We start from the raw sequence: 24,977 nt of genomic DNA on the forward strand, positions 1-24,977 counted from the left end.
AAGATGCCAAATCACTTCTTGAAGGTCATACTCCTTCCGGCTTTCTCCTTCTGACTTCGAGGTAGCCCCTTTGGAGCATCCATGCTCTTCGCATAAGGGTTCACCTGCTTTTGAGACTTCTTCCGATCCTTTCCGCTCATCCGCTCACTTGGTGCATTCAGTATGCTTGGTGCGCTGGCATAGTCGAAAGGAACCTCATCGTCTCCGTTTTGCATTTCGTCCTTGCCTGATGCATCAGCGCCAGCAGCCTTCGCCGCCATCTTCGCAGCTCTCTTTGCTGCCTTCCTCTCCGCTTTCTGCTGCGCACGTACTGAAGCCTCATCCACGATAGCAACCTCATCGGAGTTGGCAGCCATTCCATCTGTGGGTTCTGTGGCACGTTTTCGTTTCTTGCTCGTGTCTTTGAGTATGAAAACATCATCCTCCTGTTGTCTAGGTACTGGTTCCGGGGTGGGCTCACGTTGCGGCTGCTGTCGCTCAATCTCTGAAGCATCTGCGAATGACTCTGCCGTCAGAGGGGGCAATGGGACAGCCAATGAGATCTCCGATGCGGTGGGCGCGCTTCGTGTGTGATCCCACGCGCTGCTTTCGAAAGCCGCGCCCCAGAATGATGAAGCCGTACTTCGAATCGGAACGTCTGTAGACACGATCAGTGCAGATGCACTGGGTGCAGTCTCGATTCCTGGCTGTGAGGCCGACGCTGTAGTTTCTCTCGGCATCTTTCGCGGCCGCTGTGGCTCGACTTGGTTCAGCAGTTCCATCATCTCAGGCCCATCTTTACCAGCTTCCTTGGCTTTGATGACCACACTGAGAAGCTCATCGGCGCGTAACCGTACCGTTTGAGAGGCAGGCGTCGCAATTCCCAGCAATGCCAGTCTGTTAGTCGGCATACCGCGAGCAATGCTGAAGATCTGGTGGTTTGGCATGATGTAATGCGTACTGTCGTCTTGCTCTCGTGCGACCTGGTCTCGCCACTGGTGTACAGCTCGGAAGACCGAGAACTGCTCCTTGCCAAGTAGGGCCGGTGTCCTGGAAAGCAACTTGTACCAACCAACGCCTTGACCAAGTTCCGCATCGTAGATCGGGTATTCGTATCGTTGTAATGCTTCCTCAGAGCTTCGCTGCAAGACGTCGTAGATCTTATCACCTTCGCGGTCTGGCAGCTCGAAGTTCGACCTCTGAATGAGCTCGTTTCGCATGTTATCGAAGATGTACAGTAGGAAATGTGTATCGCTGCGGGCATAATCAAACAGCTCTTTCGGCAGGGGTCGCACTCGCCAGTCAGCTGTTTGGTATTGCTTTTGAGCATCGACGTTGGCAAACTTCTTTAACAGGAATGCCAAGCTACCGCCTGTATATCCCAGGCATCGCGAAGCGTGGTGTGTATCGAAAAGACCAACAATGTAGAGCCCCAGATCTCGTTGAAGCCACATGATGTCCATGAACGCGCCGTGAAGGACTTTGATGATGTTCGGATCCGCAAAGACTTCGTTCAGGCACTGCAGTTTCCGTCTCCAAGGCTTGAGTGTGTCCACTATCCAGTCTTTGTCTCTGGTGCTGATCTGCATCAGCGACACTATGCCGATATACGACCTGCTGTCATGATGTTCCAGATCTATTGCGATTTCCTTTGCCTGTTTCAACTCTTCCAACATGTCATGTAGCGCCTCTTCCGTGTCCACGAACGTCGCTGTCGTCTCGTCGAATGGGTGGTACATGATGGGTTCACTCTGCTGATATATTCGCGCAGGGTATTCGTAGTTCTCGATTTCGTGTTGATAAGGGTGAGGGTATGTTGGTTGAGTCTCGCCCTCTGCTATCCGCGGCTCTTTCTCCAGCGGCGCCTTCGCATGGGGCTTGGTCTCCAGAAGCGGTTTGAAAGGCGCCTCATCGTTGTTGGTGGGCACATGCTCGAATAGAAGCTGTGGCTTCTCAATGCGCTGGTCGCGCTGCGGTGCATTGCGACTCGATTTCGCGTTCTTTGGTGTTTCTGCTGCAGGACTCAACCTCTTCACGGCGCCCGTGAACTCGTCCAGCGCGGTATCTGCGCGCTCCAGCAGACTATCCACCACATCGACCACAGCTCTCCAATTACCCTCCACCGATTCGAGGTCCTTGAGCCTCGGCGGTCGCGTGATCTCGGTATTCGACGTGGCAGCTCCGATCAGTCGCTCTGCGAGGCCTAGCAGGCGTGCATTTTGCTGGTCCAGAGCCGGTCCCACAGCAGAGTCGAGTGATCGTTGAAACGGAATGTCCTCGTTCGCCAACGATACTGCGCTGCGCGTTGTCGATGTGAGGGCGGACTTGATGCCGGTCTCGAGCGCACCGAAGTCTTCCATGATGGGTGTTGTGGCAGAGGTCAGCGTGCTCTACCCATCTTTCGCCTCGATGTCTTTCCTCTCAAGAGCTCAGTCGCAACTTTCTTGATCGGCATGCGCGAATCCCTGCTAGCGCAGCTGTGCCGGCATCCGAGCCGGCCGCAGCGGGCCGCAACATCTCTCTCTCCTCGAAAGTCGAGACTCAATCAGTGTTGTGGTGATCACTTCGACCCCGCAATGTGTGAGGGTTCAAGCACAATGCCCTCATCGTTCTATCAGACAACAATGTATCAAGTATCGCGTGACACAGCAGTTCGAAAACACGCGCATCCGACCGCGAAGCCGGCACAAGGCGTGGTAATTGAATCTCGGAGACTGTGGCTATTTCACGATGCCCGACCCAAGGAGCAAGCAAGGAATCTGTTGGCCAACAAGCGCTGCGAACTTCCGACATTGACAAAGACTCGTGATGCGCAATCTGCGCTGTAACGACGTCGAAGAATGTCACTGCAACATGGAGATTCCAGTCATTGGCACTTGCTACACACAACTCGCGCTTTGTCTTTCAAGCAGCCACAATATATCTGTAAACCGGAGAATTGAAAGACGTATGGACATGTTACCCTTTTCGGTCCTGGTGACTAAAAATTGCTTCCAACCTTTTCCTGTTGAGCTCGGCAAGAGACCAAGAAAGACAAGAATTTCTTGAGAGCGGCTGATTCCATCCATCGCAGCTTACTGATGCAGCGCTTCAAAGTCGAAACTGACACGGATTGGTGTTTGTGGTAGGACCACTCGTGCACGCACAGCTGATAAGTCACAGCAGTCGTTAAGCAGGTGCTTTTTCCCAACCTGGCATCTGCAAATGTCCGCAACAAGACGAGAAACGTGCTCTACTGCGGGGCTGGCGTGACCTACCGAATTTGGCAGGCGAGCTTTGTGAGGCACCCGATAGAATCTGGACAATGCAAAACAACGAGGCTTCGTCCCTTTTGCTTGAGCAATTCTGGCGACTGGCTGAGATGCGATTCTCCATCCATGCAGGGTAAATTTGGCCTACATACGGAGGCGGAAAGTTGTTTCCACCTGTAGCTACTTCCCGCTAGGCTGTTTCGAGCGTCATGTGTGACAGAACACGTTCCTTGAGCGTGGCTGGGACGATTGAGACATGCCATGGTTCGAAAGAGCAGTCACGCATGTTGACTCACATAGCACGCACTCCATCACGGCAAGGCTGTATCTCTCGGGGACCACCAGCCAAAGAGAAATGCCCCGACGATCCAACTTTTCGGAGTCGTCAGATTGTGCTATAGGGTGCAGCTATCCTGATCTCCTGGTTCGCGTACGAGCTGCGCATGGCGCCTGCTCGCCTGCTCGACGTGCTTGTGGGTCGCATCGCATGAACCGCGCATGCAACAGACTGTGCCCAAGGTCTGGGAAGGCCTAGTCTCAGATCAAGTCCCCCCTTCCAGTACAAGACTGATGAGCGGTTCTACACTTCCTTCGGGTAGACCAAGCAACGAGTGAGTACTGTCAATCCTAGCGGGTTGAGCGGCGGTGCGCAGAAATGGAACTTCACCAGTCTCGCGTCCATGAGGCTTTGTGAATCCATTCTCGCACAGGTTCAAGCGAATCCGCAATCTATTCAATGCATGAGCAGAGGCGATCGTCAATACGAACCACACTGAGCGTGAAGGAGGTGCCATCTGATGCAGGCAGAGAGCTCTGGACATGGTAGCATGATGTCGAATCAATGCGTCCAGCCTCTCGGTGCCGATTCGGCGTGAAGAACATGTTCTTCACGCCTATGCTGAAGTCGATCAGTCAGTGAATGGCATGCTGCCTCCTCCGATTCGATGCTACAGCTCGTTTGCAGGTGCAGCGAGTCCAATGCAATGCAACAAGCTGAGCTACGGATCAATCCCTGGACTGTACCCAGCTTCTGCCTCACGAAGCTGACTTGGCGTGGTATTAAGAAGAGCACAAGGGCCGGACCGCAATGTTCGACGCAGCATACAGGCAGTTCTTAGCCAAACATCGATATGACTACTCAGCCAGCACATCGAAGGGATCTCGTCGTGGTCTTGGATACACAAGACCACCAGGTTGCACTACAGCCGCGGCAGCACGACCCAAGTCTTGGCGAGACCTCATTGTTACGAAACAGCTGTGACGCCTGTGCGCAAGCTAAACTTAAGTGCAAGAAGGAGAAGCCTACATGTTCACGTTGCACAAAGCGAGGCATACCTTGCAGATATTTGTTCAGTAAACGAGCAGGTCGTAAACCTTCAAAATCCAGCAGTGGCTCCGAAGGACAGCAGCAGAAACCATCGCAGCGTTCCCCGACTCTCGATACTGATGCATCCTTCGATTACTTCGGCATTGGGGAAACAAATCAATCCGGGCCATCAGATCTGAGTCTGGATTTCTTAGAGCCCATGGGTCGTCATACCATCAGCGGGCTCGACCTTACCAACGAAGAAATCACGCATGACTTTACAATCGACCTTCCAGTATCATGGCCGACCAATGAGAGCATAAGCGGTACTGGTAGCAGGTTTTCCGAGCAGCGTGGCGATTCTACTATATGTGGGACGCCGATAGACATCGACACCTTCGCGAGTACATCACTACCAGACACGCACGGTTTGACCACTCTGGTCTCAGGTTTACCGACGCCTAATTGCGATCCGCGAGTTGGTCAAGCGTCCGAGACATCCTGCCTGTGTATGCAGCGCGCTCTCCAGGACATGCAGAAAGTGACACATGCGGGCACTGTCTGGTCTAGCACTACAGCTGGCGGACCTTCCACACTCCTCCGAGCATCGCTAGATGTGGTAAAGAATAACAAGGAGATCTTGCGTGGCATGATAGAGATACTAGCATGCCAAAGGACGCACAACGCTCATCTGCCAGCTCTTCTGGCTTTCGTCTTGTCTGGCGTGATCAATCTGTATGCAGCCCTCACGATACCTAGGCCACCACCAGCATTCCAGGACCAAGGGCTGGCACATCCGACATGCTCGAGCTCCTTGACCAGCATGGCACCAGCCTCTCGCGAAGGTGACTATGAGGATCCGATCCATGCTGCTGCGTATATCATCTTCGGCGAACTACAGCAAATTCGCAAGCTACACGACCAGCTTGGCCGCCTACTCAGAAATCATGCGAGGTTACAGGAGAGCTCCAGTAGTGATAATTTGGCTAGCAAAATTGTTGCACTGCCAACGGCCAAGATGTGCTACACGCTAGAGGTGGATCTGAGTACGCTTTTGGAAGAGCTAGCTCTTGCCGTCGTACAGAGATTAACATGACACCGCCGATATTGGACTTGGACGAAGAAAGTTGAATGTCACACAATGCATGATGGACGACAACAGTCATGTGGTTCAGACTGACCGTGCACCTGCTTGCGCTCGGGAGAACGTCGCCAAGTACCAAGTCATAGGCATGCAAAACAATACATTGATGGTATCTAGCGTGGCTAATCGAAATCTCGGCAGTGCGCATACATGCTTTCACTCAAGGAAATAGTGCAGACGATCATATTATTGAGGTTTCCCTTCCATTTGCACTCAAGCTCATCACGCCGCCGCAGCGGCTTCTTCCTCTGCTGGTGGGGCCTCCGCCTCCAACTTTGCCTTCTCCTCTTCGGCCTTTTTCATTTTATCAGCCAGCTTCTTCATCTTCTCTTCCTCCTTCTCCTGCTTCTTCACCACCTTCTTGTTCCCGGCATTGTGCTGTCTCTCTTTCAACACCGCTGGGCTAGATTTCGCACTTGAGAAGGCCGTCTTGAGTCCCAACTTCAACTCCATGCACGATGTCTTGAGATGGCCTTTGGAGGACTTGTAATCAACTCTGGCGCGTTCGGCTTGTTTCTTGGCGCGATATGCGGCTTCGGCTTTCTGCGCTCGCTGATAGGCGGTCTGAGACTTTTCGCGTTCCCCGCGAAGCATGAGCTCTGTTGCTGAGGGAGCTGGTGGGATATTGACTGCCGCTGCTTCGCCTTCAGGCTTCTCGACTTCCTCCCCGTCCGTCTTCTTTCTCTTCAAGAGCTTACTGGGGCTTCTGAGAATACCCATGATGAGATCTTGGTTCTGGCTCTCTCGCTGTCGCTTTTGATGTTCTTGAATCTGCTGAATGAATGTCGGGGCTCTCTGGAAATGAGTTGGAGTCTGATGCGAGAAGATGAATGGACTAATGATGCCACGACGTCTGACGAAAGTCCAACTAGGTATTATAAAAAGGTCAACGGTCGGCCAGGGATTTGTTGAGTGCTCGCACCGAATACTTATGCCTAATGGCCTGGAACGATTTATCTACCAGGGAATCAGAGTGCTCCCGTGAATATCTTGCTCCGTGAAAGCCGAGATGAGTCACTTCTATTTGCACTGACAGGTGAGCGACGCCGGCCGAGATGTTCATTTGGGGTTCATCATGTGCCCGGATATCATGGTCTTCAGCAGTGCAAAGACAAGGAATGTCGCAATGACCTTGGTTTATGCCGACCCTGGTCCCGACCATTAGTTTCATCGCATAATCTCGCACGCCAGAAATATAATTGAGACGTCCCGTCGAACGAAATGTGACGTAGCCTTCACTTCTGGTAAAAGGCACTCACAAACGCAATGGTTGATATATTTCTCAAGTCGACTACAATCTGGACGCCCAGGAAACCGTCCACCAGGAATTGTCGCTAGGTCGAAACCATCGCAAGCTGTTGCACTGGCCTGAATCTTGGCGTTCTAGGCTCCAACATATGGCCGTAGTGATCTGTAGTATGGATTGGGCCGCCTGCTGAGCCTCATCAATACCGCCATACTGCAGACGGAGGCCTCGTAGAATTTCGGCACAACTCAGCTTCAATCTCCACGCACAATTGCTGACCAGGATTGAGTGTCCTCGGAGATCAAAAGAGTTTGAAGGATCGGAAGGGTCTCGAGCAGAGAGTATCAGCTTCGCAGACGTTTATCAAGGCGAGATGCACCGCCGCTCTGGGCAACAGAGTTGCCGTGAATCAGCAAAGAGCCGACAAGTTGTGACAACCGTACCAGTGCAGATGTGCAATGTTCATGGGACGACGGTCTTGCTTGCGGCTAGGCTTGAGGTCTTCGAAGTGCGTTCGCCTTGTACGCGCCCATCTATGTGTATGCCAGAGGTTATGGTAATGGAATGTGTGTCGGAAATCGGCATACTTGAGATTCCTTCCCGGATCGACGTGAAGTCGAAGTGGCATCGCCACGACGTGGAGTGGCGAAAGTGGTTGCTCCACATGCGGAAACCGGGTAGTCCACGTGGCAAGCCACAAGCAACCTCACATCTGATCCTTGAACTCCTGCACACATTCCATCGAAGACAACTTCCTTTCCCATCGCTTCAGCGCTCGATCATGTCCGCTTCATTAGCGCCCGAATGTAATGAGGTGAAAGAGTACGTGATGTGATACGGTTCTGGCCTTTGTTCGCAGCCTTTGGTTCTGACCCACACCGTGGTCTTGCAGACGCTACGATTCGTGTTTTTTGAAATGGTATTCGGAAAGTAAGTACTGCAGCTTGAGCATCAGAATCTGGTTGGAAGCAGACACTACCATGTTTGTCGTGGATGAGCGCAGAGTCGACGGAGATGGAAACGTGTGGTGTGAATTTCTGCTGACACGGCTGGACAGAGTTCATCCGAGGGACGGCGAAGACAGATGAGTGTGAGCCACTGTTCAAGCAATACAAGGAGTGCCTGGGGGTGAGAGATGTGCACTGCGATCAAGTTGGTCGCCTCACTGACGGATTGCACAGAAAGCACTGAAGGAGCGAGGAATTGACACGATGCTGGAGGAGGCGAGAGCAGATAACAAGGAGAATGATTTGGAGTACATGAAGCCCAGTCCGAAGGTGGCATGAACAGTACGTTGCTCTGCTGCATATGCAATTGACCTGATGCACTGACACTTGACAGATGCTGTTGATTTTTGCGCATAGCGAAGGCGTTTGATGGACGAGCATGCATAGACATCCCAGCTCAGCATTTTTGGCGAAAGACGTTTGGCATTTCAAAACCACAATCAATTCCTCTCAAGCTAATGCAACAGTCCGCCGTGGCACATGCAAAGGTCCCCTGCTATTCGATTGTCGTTGCAAGAAACGATTGCTGATGCGCTCTTTGTAGTTGTTTCGCTGCGAGATAGCACACGAGCGCCGGAAGCGCCGACCGCAAACATTTCGAATTGAGACGCAGATGCATCTCGACACGAGGCCCAGAACGCCAATCACAAACGAGGATCCGGCTTTGTTGGCGTGCATAAATCAGCTGTACGTCAGTGCGCCTTGTCCAAAATGATTGAAAGACGCTACACGTCTCCTACACTAGACTCATTCTCAACAGCATTCTGTTCTCTTCTCGCCGGCTCTTCATACTAAAATCTCTTATCTACGTAGCGTAACCCGAATTTGGTGCCACTCCCGCACGAACGCAACTGCACTATTCCCGACACAAGGATTCATAGCGGCTCCAAGTCAGCTCTTCGACACGCCTCACTTCGAAGGACACTTCAAGAGCAACATCCCCTTGACAGCCTGGGAACTCTACAGCAACCGGAACACAGTCTATACTAACGATTCGAATCCCTACCATACATGCGATGGTTCCAAGATCAAGAGGCGCCTTTCCATCCGTGTCTTCAAAACTGCGATGTTGTTGAAAGCCGTACCTGTATTTTCTCAGGCAATGAAGGAATTCAGAAGAGATTCCTCAATCATACCAGCTCTACTCGTCACGATCAATGGAGCTTCGACTTGCCATTTATACTATACGCAGACTGAGCAAGCAGAAATCTCTTTATACGAAGAATGTAGAGCATCATCCAGCCAGGTCAGGCAGCAGCGGGAAATGTCTCGTCCTCGCGCGGCCTCTTCGGAAGCGAGATTCGTTCTGCAAACTGAGAGCGAAAGCTTCAATAGGTGGCGCTCACCTCATCTGGTCCGTACGAGACTCCTGGGTGCAGAGGCCGGCTACAGGACCAGCTTACTAAATCAGATTGGGCAACCCTCCATGCGGAAGAACCACTGAATTTCAAAGCTGTCCTCGACCGCGGGTTGAATCCGGGCTCCTCCAGTGGAGGGACATATACGCTTTCTGTCAGGCTGTCATTCTGCCACCAGGTTTGACAACCCTCCAAGCGTAAGAGCGCCTGGACTTCGAAAGCATCGTCGAACTTTTGCAGAGTGCATCCACTGTCGCCGTCCGCCCAAAGCTAGTGAATCCCGCTTCTGTCGACATCTTATTGAGGCTGACGCGAGGCGTGTTCACCTTGGCCTGTTCACCACTTCGGATGGGCTCAAACAGGAGATACACAAAACACCCTGGTACTCCAGTGAACGGTCACTTCGCTGGCGAGTGAATCGGCATAGTAGCCGGTCATGTCTACCATTCTTATACGAGCCAGTATTCTTCTGCTCTTCATCTACCCGCACCCAACTCCGGAAGCCATACCGACGCTACAGCAGTAAGGACCCGAACTACTGAATCCAACACTCAACCTCACTCCAAAAGATGTCACAGAGCGTCACCAGCTGGGCAGACATCTGTCGTCAGGCCTGTGGCGAGCAACTTATCCAGGCTTACGGGCAAACGATGACTCAAGCCCGAAAGGCTTTCCTCGATCAGAATCTACATCTTCTAGTCTCTCTCGATGGAGAGGTGATCACCCGAGAGGCCGCTGCAGCCAAGAAGCCCACACTCCGCATCATGTCGCTCCCATTCGCTGTCCGAGAGCAAATATTGCAGCACTTACAAGAAGTCAAGACCGTACGCGTCTTTCTGCTGGGGCTCTATGGCGTACGACCAACTCCAATCCAGCTGCCCATTACCGCCCGAGCAGGTGATCGGACACTTCGCCTGGAAACGATCCGCACAACTCTGCTTAACTCTGAGATCGAGATCCATTCTGGTCCCGCGAACCACCAATTGCAGCAGTGGCTTGCGTCCCTTGACTTCTCATGCATTCCCCCGAACCTTAGAGACGGCTTCGACGTAGTGCGAAAGCTCTCTTTCCCGTACTTCAGTCGATTCCCTCATTACCTGCCACATATCACGTTGAATCAAGACGTCAATCTGATGAGAAAGTGCCAGAACCTCAAGCGAGTCAGTCTACACTTTGTGGCGACAACGGTATTCCGGAATGACGGCAGCGGTATGCAAAAGATGGCGGACCAACTGGTACCAGAATATCATCTGAATGAGATGCTTGAGCTAGATGAGTTGGAGGTCTTGCATTTCTCTGGTTTCTGCAGCGACGAATCCGATGTTGGGGTACGCGGCCTCGCGCGCTGGTTCAAAGAGCAGTACGACAATCGCAAGGATCGAGGACTGCGAAAGAAGGAAGTCAAGGTGGTTCTTTCCTGCGGCGAGGTCGTCCAGCTTGGATTGAACGTTAGCTTGGGGGAGGTGGAGTGGTATGGGGGCTCCCGGACTGACTTGCGTGCCTCGAGTACGAAAACAAAACGCCCGATGTAATCCTGATGCCCAATGGCCGGCCAGAGTGCTCGAGATATCCAGTTCAGTCTATCAGCTTTGATTAACACCTCTGCAGGCGTTTGTTGACATTGGTTCTGCTACACGATTGAGATCACAGAAATATTGTGTAGATCTCGCACATGCACTGCTTGGCACTCCCGGGTGAATGAGATTCTATATTCAGCAGCAGGAATGTCTGAACGTTGCCTCTCCATTCACCCCAGATACATTCACCAGCTCTCCTATATTCCAACAGCCTCGCTTTCAACATTCTGATCTTGTTTATTCTTCAACAAGAGGACTCGATCTTCAGCACGCCACACGATTTCCAATACAACAACACCTAATCTTCCAGCTCTATATACAGACCTCAACATGCCTCGACCAAACATTACCTGGGCCAACGTCTGTCGCCAAGCGAACGGAGAGCGCCTGGAGACCTCATACAGCAAAATCGTCACACCCGCACAAGCCGCCTCCTTGCGCAGCAAATTCGAAATCATGCTCCTGGATCCAGAGATTCGCCAACGCATCATTGTGTACGCTGTTCGTGCCGAATTCTACTCTGATCCACCAATCATAGCGGTTTTCCGTCCTGGACAAGCAGGCGGCCTTCTTCCTGCTCCGCCAGCTATCAACATGTCGACATTGACTCGAGCTCGAGATCGGCAGCTGAGACGATCCGTTCAACACTCATGACGGTCGCACTGGAGGTGCACAGTGGATGGGGAAATGCGAGACTCCAGCAGTGGTTGAGCGAGCTGAGGCTCGCCGAAATCTCGAAAAACATGGCCGACGGCTTCGATGCCGTGAGAGCGCTGCGGTTCCCCTACTTCAGCAGGTTCCCGTATCACCTTCCGCACATCACATCCAACGACGACATCAACCTGATGTTGAAGTGCAAGGGGCTGAAGTCAGTGGCTATCGCTTTCTACCCTGGCAGTGTGGTCTCCCTGTGGGGCACTGGGGTACTGGGACCAGAGCTGTCAGCTGACCAGCTGGTGCGAAACTATTATCTCGACAACATGCTCGGATTGAACGAGCTTGAGGAGCTGCAGTTCCTACAGTACTGCGGGGGCGATCCTTCGCTAGGCATTCCTGCGTTGGCGAGATGGTTCAAGAAAGAGTACCAGCAGCGCAAGGAGTCCGGTCTGAGAGTCAAGGATGTGCGGATCTTCCTGCCTGATGGTACTGAAGTTTGAGCGAATGATGCAGGCGAGGACAGGTTGGTTCGTGGAGTATTGTGCCATTGAGTGCGCTGGCGGTGGACGATCCTCTGCTGCAAAGTATCGAATGCCAAAACACTTCGAACACCTGAATACCAAGAATAACACTTTGTTACGATTCTGCTCCGTCAATTAAAATGAATATCGTCATGCCGTTGCCACTTTTTGTACTAACAGTCTTTTTCAGTCCGATTTTCTTCATCCAAAAAGAAGCCACAACTTCAGTCAGCCATAAAACCATTGACGTTTCGAATTGAAACCACAACAACAAAAAGAGCAAAAAATTAGCTCGGATTAGTTTCGATCTAATGCCCTCCGGGTTATGAGCCCGGCGCGCTTCCGCCTGTGGTATGTTAGTTGGAGTTCAAGTGAATGTGTTGTTGAGAAGTGATACTCACTGCGCCACCGAGCTTGTAACAGCTTCAAGAAATGTTATTGGATGCCAAGCAATAACATCGACTACTATAAAGGCATCGATTCCGAAATAGAGTGCCGACATTGGAATGTTTGGTGAGTCATGTGAACTGTGGAGCACAGCAATGCTGGAAATTTTGAGCGCGGAAGCGGTCGGCTTTGTTCGGTGCTTGGCGGATTTGATCGTCCTGTTTTGATCTTTTGCACTTCACAGCAATTGCGTGCTACTGCTCGATTTAGAGATCGTGGATTGGGTCCGACGTAGCAGAGGCTTGTTCTGTCGTTGCAGTACGCCACAGGACCATTGGTACGTGGAAATGTGCTTCATTTGGATTGGCAGGTGAAGGTCTTCGACGGCTTGATGAAACTTGTGGAGATAGATCGATCACGGCGTGTCCACACGCTTCAGAGGCCTGTCGACTGTAGAACGATGTTCATCGTGTTGCCCACACTATATCTTGTTTCTCGATAGCTGTGCAAGCCTACGAGGTCCACTACTGCCCGATCCTCTCAAGCTTATACTCGGCTCTCACATTGGAGCTTGCTGTCTTGTTGATTGTGTCCAAAAAGGCGCGGAAGCAGCTCCTTGGCCGGATGGACGAGGTACCTGCAGCTTTCATCCCGCCTTAGGAGCTTCTTCGTTCATTATCGTGGAAGACTCGCCTGCCATTGACGTCTCGTAGGCCTCGATGTCAAGATAGAGCAGAATTGATAGAAGAGTAGTAGGCAAGTGGTGTTCTTGCTTATCAAAAGCAGCTTCCGCATTCGCCCAAGGCCGACGATCCTTCGCTCACCTCGGCAGCTCCCCTCCATCGTGCCCTCCAACTCCAGCTCTAGGAAAGTCTAAAAAGCATTGATTGCATCGAAGGACAGCTTTCCAGAGGCAGTCCTCGCACCTCATCGTGTGGCTGGCTAGCATGACGTCCAGCTCGTAGTCGTCTTCTTCAACTCTCTCCCCTCCTCACCTCCACTCTCGCACACCTCCACCGCCATCTCTCACCATGGCTCCCGCCGACAACCTCCGGAAACGCAAAACAGCCGCTGACGGCAACATCCCCTCCAAACGCGTCCCCGCCAAAACACCCGAAGAATACGACAACTCAAAAGAGAAACGCGATGCTCAAGGTGTCGACCTCGAACCCAACATTTGGGTTGTAGCCTGGCTCGCATTATCCTTCATCAGCTTCCTTGTCGCCATCTTCTACTACAAAATCGACAACCGCAATCACGGACCCGTTGCAGCATACATCAACCAGAACTACCCTTTCGTTGATCGCGCTCTAAACAACTACGCCTTAGGCAAAAAGCCCGCTCCGCTGTTCGGCGCCGCCGCCCACGAACACGATGGCAGCGAACATGACCACTCCCACGACAACTTCGACGATGCCACGCCTATGGACATCCCGGGTATGGCAGATGGCGTCAGCGATCTTCTCTCCCTCACCGAAGCCGAGTTGAAAGCCTACACCGGCGAAGACAAATCGAAACCAATCTACCTCGCCATCAACGGCACAATCTTCGACGTCTCCTCCTCTCCAGCCTTTTACGGACCTGGTGGTCACTACAATCACTTCACCGGAAAAGACGCAACTCGCGCTTGGGTGACGGAATGCTGGGATACTGATGATCAATTCACTTGGCGTCTCGAGGATGTCCACCTCATGTTCATGCCTAAGTACCTCGACGAAATGCTCACTGCGGTCGCTGAGGGAGATTTCTCTGGAGATCTGGGCGCAATGGGTGCCATGCCGCAAGAGATGATGACGAATTTGGCGAGTAAAGCGATCGATCGCTTTGGAAAAGTCAGACCAAAGACAATTCAGAAGAGAAGAGAGGAGGATCGAAAGGAAGCGGATAAGAAGGTGCTGGAGACGCTGGATCATTGGTATAATTTCTTCTGGAATAACGACAAGTACAAGGTTGTTGGAAACGTGATTCGGGATGAAGAGGGAACGCCAAAGACTCCTCCGAAGCCGTGCGAGGAAGCAATGAAGAAGAGGCCGCTCAAAGGAGGGAAGCTGGAGTCGATGATGGGAAGTGTCGGGAGTTTGTTCCAGGGTGGTGGTCCGGCGATTGATCTTAGTGCTATGGGTGGCGGAGCTGCTGCGGGCAAGGATGGTGATGCGAAGAAGGGCGAGATGCCCGCTGCTGTGAGGGAGCAGATTGAGAAGGCGAAGAAGGAGGCACAGGAGAAGGGTGGACAAGCAGCAGGTGCTGCGGCTGATGCTGCGGAGAGCGTGAAAGAGAAGGTCAAAGAGGGAGCCAAGGGCGCGGCGGACAAGGTGAAAGAGGGCGCTGAGAAGGTCAAGCAGAAGGCCGAGGATGTCAAGGACGAGTTGTGAGTGATTTCAGAAGACGATGTGAACGAATGAACGATGTCGACGAGAACCAGACTTGGACATATTCGGTATCAACTGTACATATGGCGTTGGATGATCGGCTCAAGACCAATGAGGAACTCGATATCCCCGCTCGCAGCACGGGAGATTGTTCATTGCATGCTTGCGTCATTCATCCTATCTATCTGAGTGTTCATCTCTACAAATGCAAGTGCGCTTCAAACGTAATCAATTCACGCTCGCTCCCTCTCCTCTGCCTTCGTCTCTTCTTCCTCTTCTCATAGCATTGATTCTCACGCATCGTCAATGGTGGAGCTTAGATGTCTGTTGCCACGTCTGATCACGCTGCCACGGTATTGTTCTCTCTCCAAATAACGGGCTTGGCTGGCGTTGATCGGACCAAGGCATATAATGTCGTGTCGGGTATTGCAGGATGTGACTGAATGGTCATTTCAAATGGCGCACATCGGCCGCGATCGTGGCTGGTCCTCCTAGTGCACCATCATCTCTGCCTGGTGTGGTTGCTGAGATCCTCCTGCAAGCTTGTTGTTGGCACCATGTTGAGCAGCACCATTCTCAGCGGGTGCATCGTCCATCTCCATGTCGTCACCCTCCTCTTCAGCCTCTTCCTCGTCATCCTCATCGTCTTCGCTCTCTGCTTCGAGATCTTCACTGCCGGCGTTGGACTCCTCATCGTCGTCCTTGCCGTTCTCCACGCCTTCCATTTCAGCATCCTCGCCAGGAAGCTTGGCAGTTGCGCTCGCCTCGCCCTCGGCAAGAGCTCCTGCCGCGGTGGCATCCTCCTCCTCCTCTTCTTCCTCCTCGGCACCGTAGGCTGCCTCGTCGTCTTCCTCGTTGTCCACGTTTGGCTGCTCTGGCGGGAACTCACTAGGAGCGCTCTCCTCAGAGTCCCACTTGATCTGAAAGCGCGTGACACGAGGCTTCTCGGCGAGAATGGTTCGGCGAATCTTCTCGATTTCTGGCTTCGCTGGCGGGTCATCGTTCATGGAGGCGTCGACATATTCATTGTTGACATAGTAGCCCACACGCACGAATTCGCGGTCGTCGTAGGAGCAGGAGAGCAGGATGACGGTGACGCCGAGGATATCGGTGCTGGGGATGTGCTCTGTTCGTGGAGCTTCCGCTTCGAACACGAACTTGTTGACTCCGACTGGGATAGGTCCGACGAGAAGGGAGTCGAGCTCTTGATCGTGTTCAGAACTACAAACGGTTGTCAGGAGCTGTGTAGTGAGGAGGGAATGAAAATGCGACTCACGATGTGGCCGAGCCCACGTAGGTCAGCTTCCACTCCAGGTCCTTTTGCAGTGGCTCGAGACACTCAAAAGTGATTTCGAATTCGTACGGTGCGTTGAATGGCGCAGGATTGTTGCGCACGCTGACGTTCAGTATCGACACGGTCGCCATGTCGTCGGTGTTGGATATGTGTGTTTGGTGGGGCTGTGATATACGAGCTGCGCGGGTGCGGTGTGGTGATGCTGGTATAGTGTGTGAGCTGTGAGTTGATGTGTTCGACGTGTTGAGATTGTGAAAAGTAGTTGTCGTTGACGTGGTGCGAGTGAGACCGGACGTTGCGTTTGTTGGCGTGGAAGGTGGGTGGATGGGCAACAAAGTCAAGCGCCCGCCAGACGCGACCAGAACGCGAGGCAGGCGCGCGGTGAAGCTCGTATGGAGAGGGCAAAGAAAGTGCCGGGACAATGCCAAGTATCAAAGCGTTCCTGCTGACGCCAGCCGCGCCGCGCATGCCTTGCAAAGCAGGCTGCTGGCATGTGACAGACCACTCTTCACTCTCACTTTTAGACATGTCCACACTGAGCAACTGGATTGCTGTGCCTTCATCCTCCTTCAAACGAGATCGACTCCGGCGTCATTCTAATTCACCCATTTGACCGATCATGGCTCACCTGCTTCGAGGAAAGCAGGCGGGCATCCAGAATGATCTGAGCGCCGGCCTGCAACCCGATCTGTTCGCCGTTGACGATCTCGCACGGTATGGCGTCAATTCGCAAGTCTCAGCTTTGGCCTATGATCCGGTGCAGTCATTACTTGCAGTGGGCACGAAAAGCTCCCAATTCGGACCCGGTCAAATTTATATCTTTGGCAAAGGTCGAATCCAGGCAGTATTGCCTGCGCCAGCACGCGGGGCCAGCATACAGACATTGCACTTCTGTGCTGAGAAGCTCGTATGTCTGGATTCCAAGCATGAGCTGTCGGTCTATTCGATCGAATTGAAGAGGTTGATCAGCTCGCATTCCCCGCTGGGTGCTGCAAATGTGCTGTGCACCGATCCTATGCTGGATTATGCCTTTCTCGGGATGCAGTCCGGCGAAGTTGTGGCGTATGATATGGATCGAGAGGGTCCGGCACCTTTCAAGATTCCCAACTTGTGGCAGGATGTCGATCCCAAGGCCCGGATAGCGACCGTGGTCTCCTTGCAGCTTCATCCTCGCGACATTGGCACCTTGTTGATCGGCTATAGACAAGGCGCTGTGATTTACAGCTTCAAGCTCAATAAAGCGCTGAGACACTTCCAATATGAAGTACCTCGCGGAGCACCCGGAGGGGATAGCGATCCAACAGGAGCCAACATCGTTAGGCGGCCTCTCCTCACACACGCTGTCTGGCATCCCACTGGCACTTTCATTATGACCGGCCACGAAGACAGCTCAATCGTCTTCTGGGACACTCTCAAAGATGGCCGCATGCTGATGGCCAGGACCCTGACCGACACGAATGTTGCCACTCCCGGAGCCACAGCAGGCGCCATGGGCGATCGAGGTACCTTTGCTGTCAAGGAGCCACTCTTCAAAATGTCATGGTGTGCACATGGGCAGGATCCCGAAGACACCATGATACTTGTTGCCGGAGGTCAGTCTACCCAAGCGCCCAGCAAAGGCTTGACCTTGTTCGAGATGGGACGGACACCCGTCTATGCCACCAGCGCATGGGAAACGTTCGTTACATACTTCGACGCACCCAAGAGGCAGCGCATATTGCCGACACCGCCTGGATCGGAAGTCGTAGATTACTGCCTCATTCCTCGCACTTCGCCACACTTTGCTGGCGCACATGATCCCATTGCCATCATTGCCCTGCTGTCGTCTGGTGAGATGCTCACGCTTTCGTTTCCGTCCGGGATGCCCATCAGCCCCACGAATCAGCTTCACCTTTCCTTGACCTTTGTGCACCCATACATTCATCACATCACAACTTCACAGATAGGGCGCGAAAGATGGCTAGGCTGGACAGAGCGCAGGCAGCTAGGGCCCGCGATGCTCACTGGTGGCATTGAGGAGCCACGTCAGCTGCGCCGATTTGAAGATCGCAACATTGTTTCAGCCGTACACGCAGATGGAACGATCCGACTCTGGGATCCTGGATATGGCGATGAGATTGAAAACGACAAGCTAGTGCAGGTTGATGTCGCACGAGCAATCGGCAGATGGGACAACGTGCAGGTCACGACAACATCTTTTGCGAGTGCATCGGGAGAGCTCGCTGCTGGTCTTCGTAGCGGCGAATTCGTTGTATTCAGATGGGCAAACAACAGACATGCTGGGAGAGAACCGCCAGCACCAAAGCCGAGTCAGCCAGGTGCTATTGTCAACATTGCAGATAATATGGACCCTGGGTTGAGTGAAGGCCTAGGTCCGCACATCATGGTCGACCAGAAAGATGGCCCAGTGACTGCGGTCTGCCAAAGCGAGATCGGTTTTACAGCTGCCGCATTCGAAGGTGGAAGTGTTATCCTGATCGATCTGCGGGGACCTGCCATCATACTCAGGACCTCCGTACAAGACTTCGCCAAGAGCAGCAGAGGTGGCAGTCTGCGGCGACGATCTAGTGCCGCTGGCAATAAGCCGGAGTGGGCAACGACACTAGCATTCAGCATCATGGTACTAGATGGCGATGACTACAGCTCGATAGCATTGCATGTCGGGACAAACCTGGGCAACCTCGCAACGTTCAAGGTCATTCCAGACCCAAGTGGACGTTATACGACACAATTCGCGGGGCATGTTGCCTTGGGTGACACGAGAGTGATGTACACTGCCCCCATCACTGCTGACACTGGAAAGCCTGCGACGGCCACACAGACAGTCATGGGCAACTTGCGAAGTGGGCTTAAAGTCAATGGCGCTCTCATCGCCGTGACACCTACAAACGTCCACATCTTCAAGCCTGCGACGTCGAAAGGCGCTCACAAGTCATTCGACAACTTCTTCTGTGATGCAGCCGGCGTAGTGCGGTACCAAGACCAAGGATATGCCCTTCTTGCGATGTTTGGCGACGGGCGAGCTCGTGCGTACACTATTCCATCCCTCCGAGAGCTGGCTTCCATCGATCTGTCGAACATTAACAACACTGGCACTGGCGTCGACATCAAGCGGTTGGGTAACGCAGCTATCATGCCCACCGGTCATATCCTGGCTTTTACTGGTCCTTCAGAGCTGGCACTGCTCCACGTCTTTGGCACTGGCGAGACGCTACCACGAAGACAGGACAAGTTGTTCAGTCCTGAACGTTTGATCCCTCCTCGACCAACCATATCGACAGTTCAGTGGCTCACTGGTACACAGTATTTGACGCCATCCGACATGGACATCCTCATCGGTGGACCAGATCGCCCTCCGAGCAAGCGAATGATTGCGCAAGCGAAAGCAGAAGAGGAGCAGCGACGAAAAGCCGGGCGTTCGGCCACAGCTTCTGCAAACGTCGGACAGCAGGACGAGGGATATTGGGCGTATATGCAGAGGCAGCTCGCGGAGAGGACGGAGAAGTTGAACTTGGTCGGAGACAACATGGAGCAGTTGGAGCAAAACAGCAGCAATTGGTTGAACGACGTGAACAAGTTTGTCAACAAGCAGAAGAGGAATGCTGCTGGAGGGAGTAAGTTTGGATTCTGTTGCCACAGGAGATTTCACTGACGTGCTCTACAGTCATCAAAGCCAAGTTTGGCTTCTGATCCTGCTCGTTCTCGGATTTCGAGCCTGCTCATATTTTCACATGCTGCCTCTGAGGGCCGTGCAGTGTCTAGGGAATCCAATAGAGCATGTGAGAGCCTTCACACTTTCATGTGGAAGGCACCAGATCAGAATGGAAGGCCAGCGAGATCAACGAGCACGCGGCAAAGCGACGTAGGCCAATTATGACAGTGTGCGCTGCAGCTGGATGCTAGCATCACACCGCAACTGAAGTCCTTCACAGTTTCGAGTCATCACGGCCGTAGGTCTCCATCCTAGATGTATTGCTGACAGAGCACACAGTACGACAGAAAGCGCACGAAGTTCACGCATCACTCACAGAGCCGCAACGGCCGTATGTCGTGCAAGGCTTATACCCGAGGTGCTCTTGGAAATAACACCACAATGCGACAACGACAAGTCACATCGGCGGACGGAGTGCCAGTCCACCGACAACGTGCGTTGATATCGGATGCCTAAAGGCTAAAGTGTGCATCAAGCATTTCTCGGAATCAATTCGGGTTGTTCAAAGCAGTCCGGCCTTCCCAACGGAGACGATGCGAAACTCTTTGCAGCCACGAAGGGAACGCAGCGTGGCAGCCTCACCACAAGCTCCCGACAGGCAGCGACGTGGTTTTACCCCGTTGAGTAATTCGCTAGCCCGAATTGTGCTCTGCTTGCGCTCGTTCTGCCGAGGCAGTGGCGGTGAGGGCAGATCAATCCCCTTTTGCGACGTCGGTGGCGCTCAGGCAACACCATTCGTCGCTTTTTTCGTGGACGAAAATTGTGGTGCCTGAGTTAGTGCCTGTCGGCGCAGGTGAGGTGAATTTCGCCGACTTTGCAGGCAGACGGTTTTCGCGTTGGGACATTGGATCATTGGGATATTGATTGTCGTTCCGAGGGTACGTGATGGTGATGCCGAGGATTTTGTATGTCGCGATGGCGAGCGAGATGAGGATATAAGGACGTTGGTAGGTCGTACAGAATCCGTTTCTCATCAGCATCAGCATCGAACAGAACAAGAACAACCAAACAGTTCCATCAGCTCAACCAAAACTACTACCACAATCAACACTCTACCAATCGCAACAACCCAAACCACAACAACCATCATGCCTGCCGCATCAGACTACAAGGGTGCTTTCACCTCCTACTCCAAGGTCGATGACCTCCCAGGCGCCAAGCTTGGTGAGCACTTGCACCACATTTTCTCTGGAATCAAGTCTCGATCTGCCACTCCCTCCACTTCACGCAACACTTCCGTTGCCCCATCAAGAGCACACTCGCCCGTGAGAGAGGTGGCCAAGTCAACGGAGGAGACCAAGGAGAAGAAAAAGGGTTTCCGCGAGGGCGGGTATTATGCCTTCTAAATGAGGCATCTGCCCAGTGCTGGAAGCGAAGGAGTTCTATGGACCAGGGTTTTCTTTTGTATATCTGGCGAGGAGTTTGGGTGATGGGTATTGATTAGCGAGGAGAACTTGGTTTGGATACCTTTTGGGAGGAACAATGGATAGATGAGTGGGATGGATTGACATGTAGGAATAGGAATGATGTGAATGAAAACTTTCATCAAAATTTTGAATTGTTTCACAAAACATTCTCAGCTTCTTCGTGCTCTACTACTTCATTTCAACACGGTTCTGTTGTTGCTTGTTCCCAGATCAGGCAGCTTGATCATGAATAAAATTTGGCTTCTCATTCATATGTGTTCGCTTGGGCATGGTCGCTCTTGGCCCTGAAACCCAGGCATGCTAAAGCTGTAAGAGTCAAGTTCATGTTTGGACACATTTCCAGTGGAACAAATCCAGCTCCAGCAATGCCGCCTTGTCGCAAGCTGTAGCAAGCTGTAGCTCAGGTTCGAGGTGGCTTCTGCTTCTGGGCAAGATTTGCTTGTGCTTGAAATATCGTTTCTGGCAGGCGAAGTTTCACCAAATCCCGTAGGCCGGGTTATTGGAGGCGACTGGAGACATATATCCACATCGACTGCTCACGGCCGGCTCATACAATGCACGAATCGTGTCGGGGAGGTCGTTGTACATGCGGACCCGAGTCCAGGATGTCGGAGAGCCGTACCGAAATACTGTTGGTCTCGAACAAAGTTCATCGAAGGGCCAGCTCACACCACTCGTGATTTTCATGGCATAAGAGCGTATCTTGCACTTCACTCATACCTCGAATTCCCCCACTTCTCCTTCTCCTCCGCATACGCCTCCTCAATCTCCTTCCCCAACCCCTCCAATGTCCCCACCGTCTCACTCCCAGCACTCTCCAGAAGCCCCATCTTTCCCAATCCATACGCCATTGCACTCCCCTTCCACCTCTTCTCATACTCCAGCCTCGTCACCCTCTTCTCCACCTCTACAAACCGGATGGTATGCAAGATCCACATCCCGTACTGCAACTCTTCCCTGTACGCGAAATCTTTCTCACGATTACGAAGCACTTTGGCACGGCGGAGAATTCCAGAACCGGGGATTTCGATTTGGAGGATTTCGTTGCGAAGTGCGTGGATGGGGCCAAAGGTGTGCTCGTTGCGTTTGAGAATCATGGCGTCGAGGGGAATGCTGCCGCGGATGAGAGCCCCGCGGACGAAGGTGTATTCGAGGGACTTGTCGCGAACATAGGTCGGCGTTGCTTTGATTTCTGTGGAGACTGTGTGGGAGATGCTAATGAGGGAGGGCGAGAGGAGGAGGGCTATGGCAGCAGTGAGGAGGATGAGGAGGGTAAGTCTTGAGGGCATGCTGGAAAATTGTCAAGGTGGATGATCCAGGTCTGGAGAATTGGAAGTGTTGGAGCTGGAGGTAGAGAGAATCGTCATTGTGAGCTTGCGAGTTGCGACACGTGGAATGCGTCTCTTTTGGTACGTGGGCTGCTTTAGCCAAAGGTTGTTGTTGGGCTTGGTGAGGAGGAGCCGAGGCATCCTTCGCGTCTGTACCAATGTTTGGGCCTTGGTGCCTGATGACTCTGGACTTCTCCTGCCCAGTTTTCAAGACACATTGTTTTCGCCCAATGTGCAACTTTCTTCGCTGTTCATCTGGATGGCCAGTGGAAGCCAATTGGAGCTCCATGAAGCAAGCCAAGAGCATCTCTGTAAATCCCAAGAACTCAAGCTGATGATCTTGGCTTTGAAGGTTCACTTCTCGTCGAGAATGGATTGGCACTGCCAGTTCTATGCGAATCGACAATCTGTCGTTGCATCCGGCTGACTTTCGCGTACTGGCATGAAAGCGGCGAGAAAGAGGTGTGTATATTCTGCCAACGGGGTATCTTGAAAGTGCTGTCGAAAAGAAACGCTATGCTGTCGTAAGAAGTATAGAGCCTTGATCATGCCCCTGATAAAAGAAAACTAGCAGACGTCAGCACAAGTTGAGTGAAAAACTTCCACCCTGACACTTACTACGACCCTCCGAGAGTTCCTGCCAACGCGAGGAACGTCAGGATTCCCGCGCCAGCTCTGTCGCCTGTAGTAATGGGAGTCACCGGGTCTGCTGGATCCTTGTCGCCACCTTTCCATCATTGTCAGTTGAACGTTGCCAAAAGAAGGGGAAACCATGCTTACCTGTTCCCGCGTTGGGATCCCCCTGACTTGTGCCTCCTGTCTTCGCGCTCACTGGCGCCGCAACTTCGTTGATCATGAGAGCTCCAATGATCTCGAGCGCAGCCATTTGTTCTCCGACACCAGTGAGTCCATCGTATGTCGTGTTCTGTGTCCATTGTAGACCACAAGAGTTTCCGCTCGTGCCACCGGAACACTGCTGCCCTGCTGCTACTGCACTGGCCTCGATATATGGCCGTATCTGGTCATACAGGAAAGGAGCATATTTGGTACTGATGGCCATGAAGCGTGACAAGTACGCCTTGAACGATTGCTGATCGGTGTTGCAATTCTTAGTGGGCTCGCAGACCTCTTGCATGATCATGTTGTTCGTGCCAGTGAAATAGTTGCGCGCGGTAGCATTCCAAAGATTCTGCGTTCGGGTCTTCCATTCGTCGGCGCTGACTGATGACGCAGATGCATCCGCCTCGGTGCTGTTCCACATCACAGACGCCCCGTAAAGCATCATGCCGGCGGTGTATGTCCAGAGTGTGTGATCCAAACCCGTGCAGTTGTCGTCAATACTCGTGCCATCATAAACGTCGAAGTTCTCTCCAATTAAGCCAACCGCGTCCATCCAATCCCAAGCCTTTTCTGCCCATTCGAAGTAGGTGTTGTTGCCGGTGTATGCCCCAAGTCGTGCCGCAAGATTGAATAGGCCTCCGTTGGAAGCAGTATTCTTGTAATCGTATCCGTTGTTCCACGTGAAGATCTGCCATCTCAGACCTCCAGCACAGTCTGCAGAGTCCCATCGAGCTGCCTGAGAATTGAAAACGCCTTGTGCCAATCCTAGCCAGCCCGTTTCGCCATCGGGTGGGTTCTCGAAATTCACTTCGGCTGCAGTCATCACCGCGCAGCCCCAAAAGTATTGATCGTCATTTCCCTCGGCTTTCGTTTGGTTTGGTGGCTACCATTGAGTTAGCACATCGATCGAGCTGTGCCTCCAACGATTCATCGTTACCATGTAGTTGTCATCCGGGCCCACTTGAAAGAGGAGGCCTTGTTTCGTGATGGCGTTGAACTGAGTGTCGCCCGTGTAATACCAGTAATCGATCAGAGCATTGAACATTCCACCTCTGGACAATCAAGTCAGTTACCAGAGACAAGAACTGAAATGACGCCCTATCACTCACGTCTCCCACCAGTAGTAAGGATCCCCCAACTCTCCAGGAATTAGACCAGGTTCGGCGCCGTGATAATAGCCAACCATTTCCGCAGCGATTGTCTTTGTGGCGCTCTTGATGCTGTCCGAGTCGCCAACAGTGACTTGGATAGCATACGCCAGTCGCGAGACGGCCAGCGCTGCCGCCACGGCTTGCAGAGCGCGACGCATGTTGCAATTGGTAACGATCTAAGCGAATGTTTGAAAAGGAATGTCAAGAGTCCCGGCCGCACGTCCTTCACCTGTACCAGCCTGCACTTCAACTTCACCAGCCCGTTGCAAGAAGATTGATGGAGAAGGTTGGTGAAAGATGCTGCGAGTCTGCGACTGACCAGCCAGCGGCACAGTCAGCCGCATCCACCGTCAGGGACATCAAAACACGCTGCGGTTGACGTACGCTTGCGCGCGCGTAAGTGGAGACGAATCGTAATCGGGG

General features: G+C 52.7%; 12 protein-coding genes and 1 non-coding gene across 13 annotated transcripts; 7 read left to right on the forward strand and 6 right to left on the reverse strand.

Annotated features, from left to right (window-relative positions):
* Positions 1–11: 11 nt before the first annotated feature.
* RHO25_010295 (uncharacterized protein) lies at positions 12–2,339 on the reverse strand (the record flags this gene model as incomplete). Its single annotated transcript, XM_023602786.2, has 1 exon — positions 12–2,339. The coding sequence occupies one exon, from the start codon at positions 2,337–2,339 to the stop codon at positions 12–14; it is 2,328 nt and encodes a 775-aa protein (XP_023450611.1).
* Positions 2,340–4,360: 2,021 nt separating this feature from the next.
* On the forward strand, positions 4,361–5,632 carry RHO25_010296 (uncharacterized protein; the record flags this gene model as incomplete). The annotated part of the gene is made up of 1 exon (XM_065603282.1): positions 4,361–5,632. One exon carries the CDS (start codon positions 4,361–4,363, stop codon positions 5,630–5,632), a length of 1,272 nt encoding a protein of 423 aa, XP_065459354.1.
* A 270-nt stretch (positions 5,633–5,902) lies between these two features.
* RHO25_010297 (uncharacterized protein) lies at positions 5,903–6,400 on the reverse strand (the record flags this gene model as incomplete). The annotated part of the gene is made up of 1 exon (XM_023602785.1): positions 5,903–6,400. The coding sequence occupies one exon, from the start codon at positions 6,398–6,400 to the stop codon at positions 5,903–5,905; it is 498 nt and encodes a 165-aa protein (XP_023450982.1).
* Positions 6,401–7,707: 1,307 nt separating this feature from the next.
* On the forward strand, positions 7,708–8,212 carry RHO25_010298 (uncharacterized protein; the record flags this gene model as incomplete). The annotated part of the gene is made up of 4 exons (XM_023602784.2): positions 7,708–7,748; positions 7,819–7,856; positions 7,984–8,054; positions 8,108–8,212. The coding sequence occupies 4 exons, from the start codon at positions 7,708–7,710 to the stop codon at positions 8,210–8,212; spliced, it is 255 nt and encodes an 84-aa protein (XP_023450981.1).
* A 1,648-nt stretch (positions 8,213–9,860) lies between these two features.
* On the forward strand, positions 9,861–10,823 carry RHO25_010299 (uncharacterized protein; the record flags this gene model as incomplete). Its single annotated transcript, XM_065603283.1, has 1 exon — positions 9,861–10,823. One exon carries the CDS (start codon positions 9,861–9,863, stop codon positions 10,821–10,823), a length of 963 nt encoding a protein of 320 aa, XP_065459355.1.
* Positions 10,824–11,198: 375 nt separating this feature from the next.
* Positions 11,199–12,025, forward strand: RHO25_010300 (uncharacterized protein; the record flags this gene model as incomplete). The annotated part of the gene is made up of 2 exons (XM_065603284.1): positions 11,199–11,362; positions 11,407–12,025. 2 exons carry the CDS (start codon positions 11,199–11,201, stop codon positions 12,023–12,025), a joined length of 783 nt encoding a protein of 260 aa, XP_065459356.1.
* Positions 12,026–12,332: 307 nt separating this feature from the next.
* Positions 12,333–12,405, reverse strand: RHO25_010301. Its single transcript has one exon. It is a non-coding gene; the product is annotated as a tRNA-Met (tRNA).
* A 1,059-nt stretch (positions 12,406–13,464) lies between these two features.
* Positions 13,465–14,805, forward strand: RHO25_010302 (uncharacterized protein; the record flags this gene model as incomplete). Its single annotated transcript, XM_023602782.1, has 1 exon — positions 13,465–14,805. The coding sequence occupies one exon, from the start codon at positions 13,465–13,467 to the stop codon at positions 14,803–14,805; it is 1,341 nt and encodes a 446-aa protein (XP_023450979.1).
* A 488-nt stretch (positions 14,806–15,293) lies between these two features.
* ASF1 (Histone chaperone asf1) lies at positions 15,294–16,227 on the reverse strand (the record flags this gene model as incomplete). Its single annotated transcript, XM_023602781.2, has 2 exons — positions 15,294–16,023; positions 16,079–16,227. 2 exons carry the CDS (start codon positions 16,225–16,227, stop codon positions 15,294–15,296), a joined length of 879 nt encoding a protein of 292 aa, XP_023451237.1.
* A 488-nt stretch (positions 16,228–16,715) lies between these two features.
* RHO25_010304 (uncharacterized protein) lies at positions 16,716–19,786 on the forward strand (the record flags this gene model as incomplete). The annotated part of the gene is made up of 2 exons (XM_023602780.2): positions 16,716–19,710; positions 19,761–19,786. The coding sequence occupies 2 exons, from the start codon at positions 16,716–16,718 to the stop codon at positions 19,784–19,786; spliced, it is 3,021 nt and encodes a 1,006-aa protein (XP_023451236.1).
* Positions 19,787–20,896: 1,110 nt separating this feature from the next.
* On the forward strand, positions 20,897–21,154 carry RHO25_010305 (uncharacterized protein; the record flags this gene model as incomplete). Its single annotated transcript, XM_023602779.2, has 1 exon — positions 20,897–21,154. The coding sequence occupies one exon, from the start codon at positions 20,897–20,899 to the stop codon at positions 21,152–21,154; it is 258 nt and encodes an 85-aa protein (XP_023451241.1).
* A 791-nt stretch (positions 21,155–21,945) lies between these two features.
* On the reverse strand, positions 21,946–22,524 carry RHO25_010306 (uncharacterized protein; the record flags this gene model as incomplete). Its single annotated transcript, XM_023602778.1, has 1 exon — positions 21,946–22,524. The coding sequence occupies one exon, from the start codon at positions 22,522–22,524 to the stop codon at positions 21,946–21,948; it is 579 nt and encodes a 192-aa protein (XP_023451240.1).
* A 584-nt stretch (positions 22,525–23,108) lies between these two features.
* Positions 23,109–24,712, reverse strand: RHO25_010307 (uncharacterized protein; the record flags this gene model as incomplete). The annotated part of the gene is made up of 5 exons (XM_023602777.1): positions 23,109–23,130; positions 23,182–23,290; positions 23,344–24,286; positions 24,341–24,455; positions 24,513–24,712. The coding sequence occupies 5 exons, from the start codon at positions 24,710–24,712 to the stop codon at positions 23,109–23,111; spliced, it is 1,389 nt and encodes a 462-aa protein (XP_023451239.1).
* Positions 24,713–24,977: the final 265 nt, after the last annotated feature.

Source organism: Cercospora beticola, chromosome 7, assembly GCF_033473495.1.
Source record: "Cercospora beticola chromosome 7, complete sequence".
NCBI lineage: Eukaryota > Fungi > Ascomycota > Dothideomycetes > Mycosphaerellales > Mycosphaerellaceae > Cercospora > Cercospora beticola.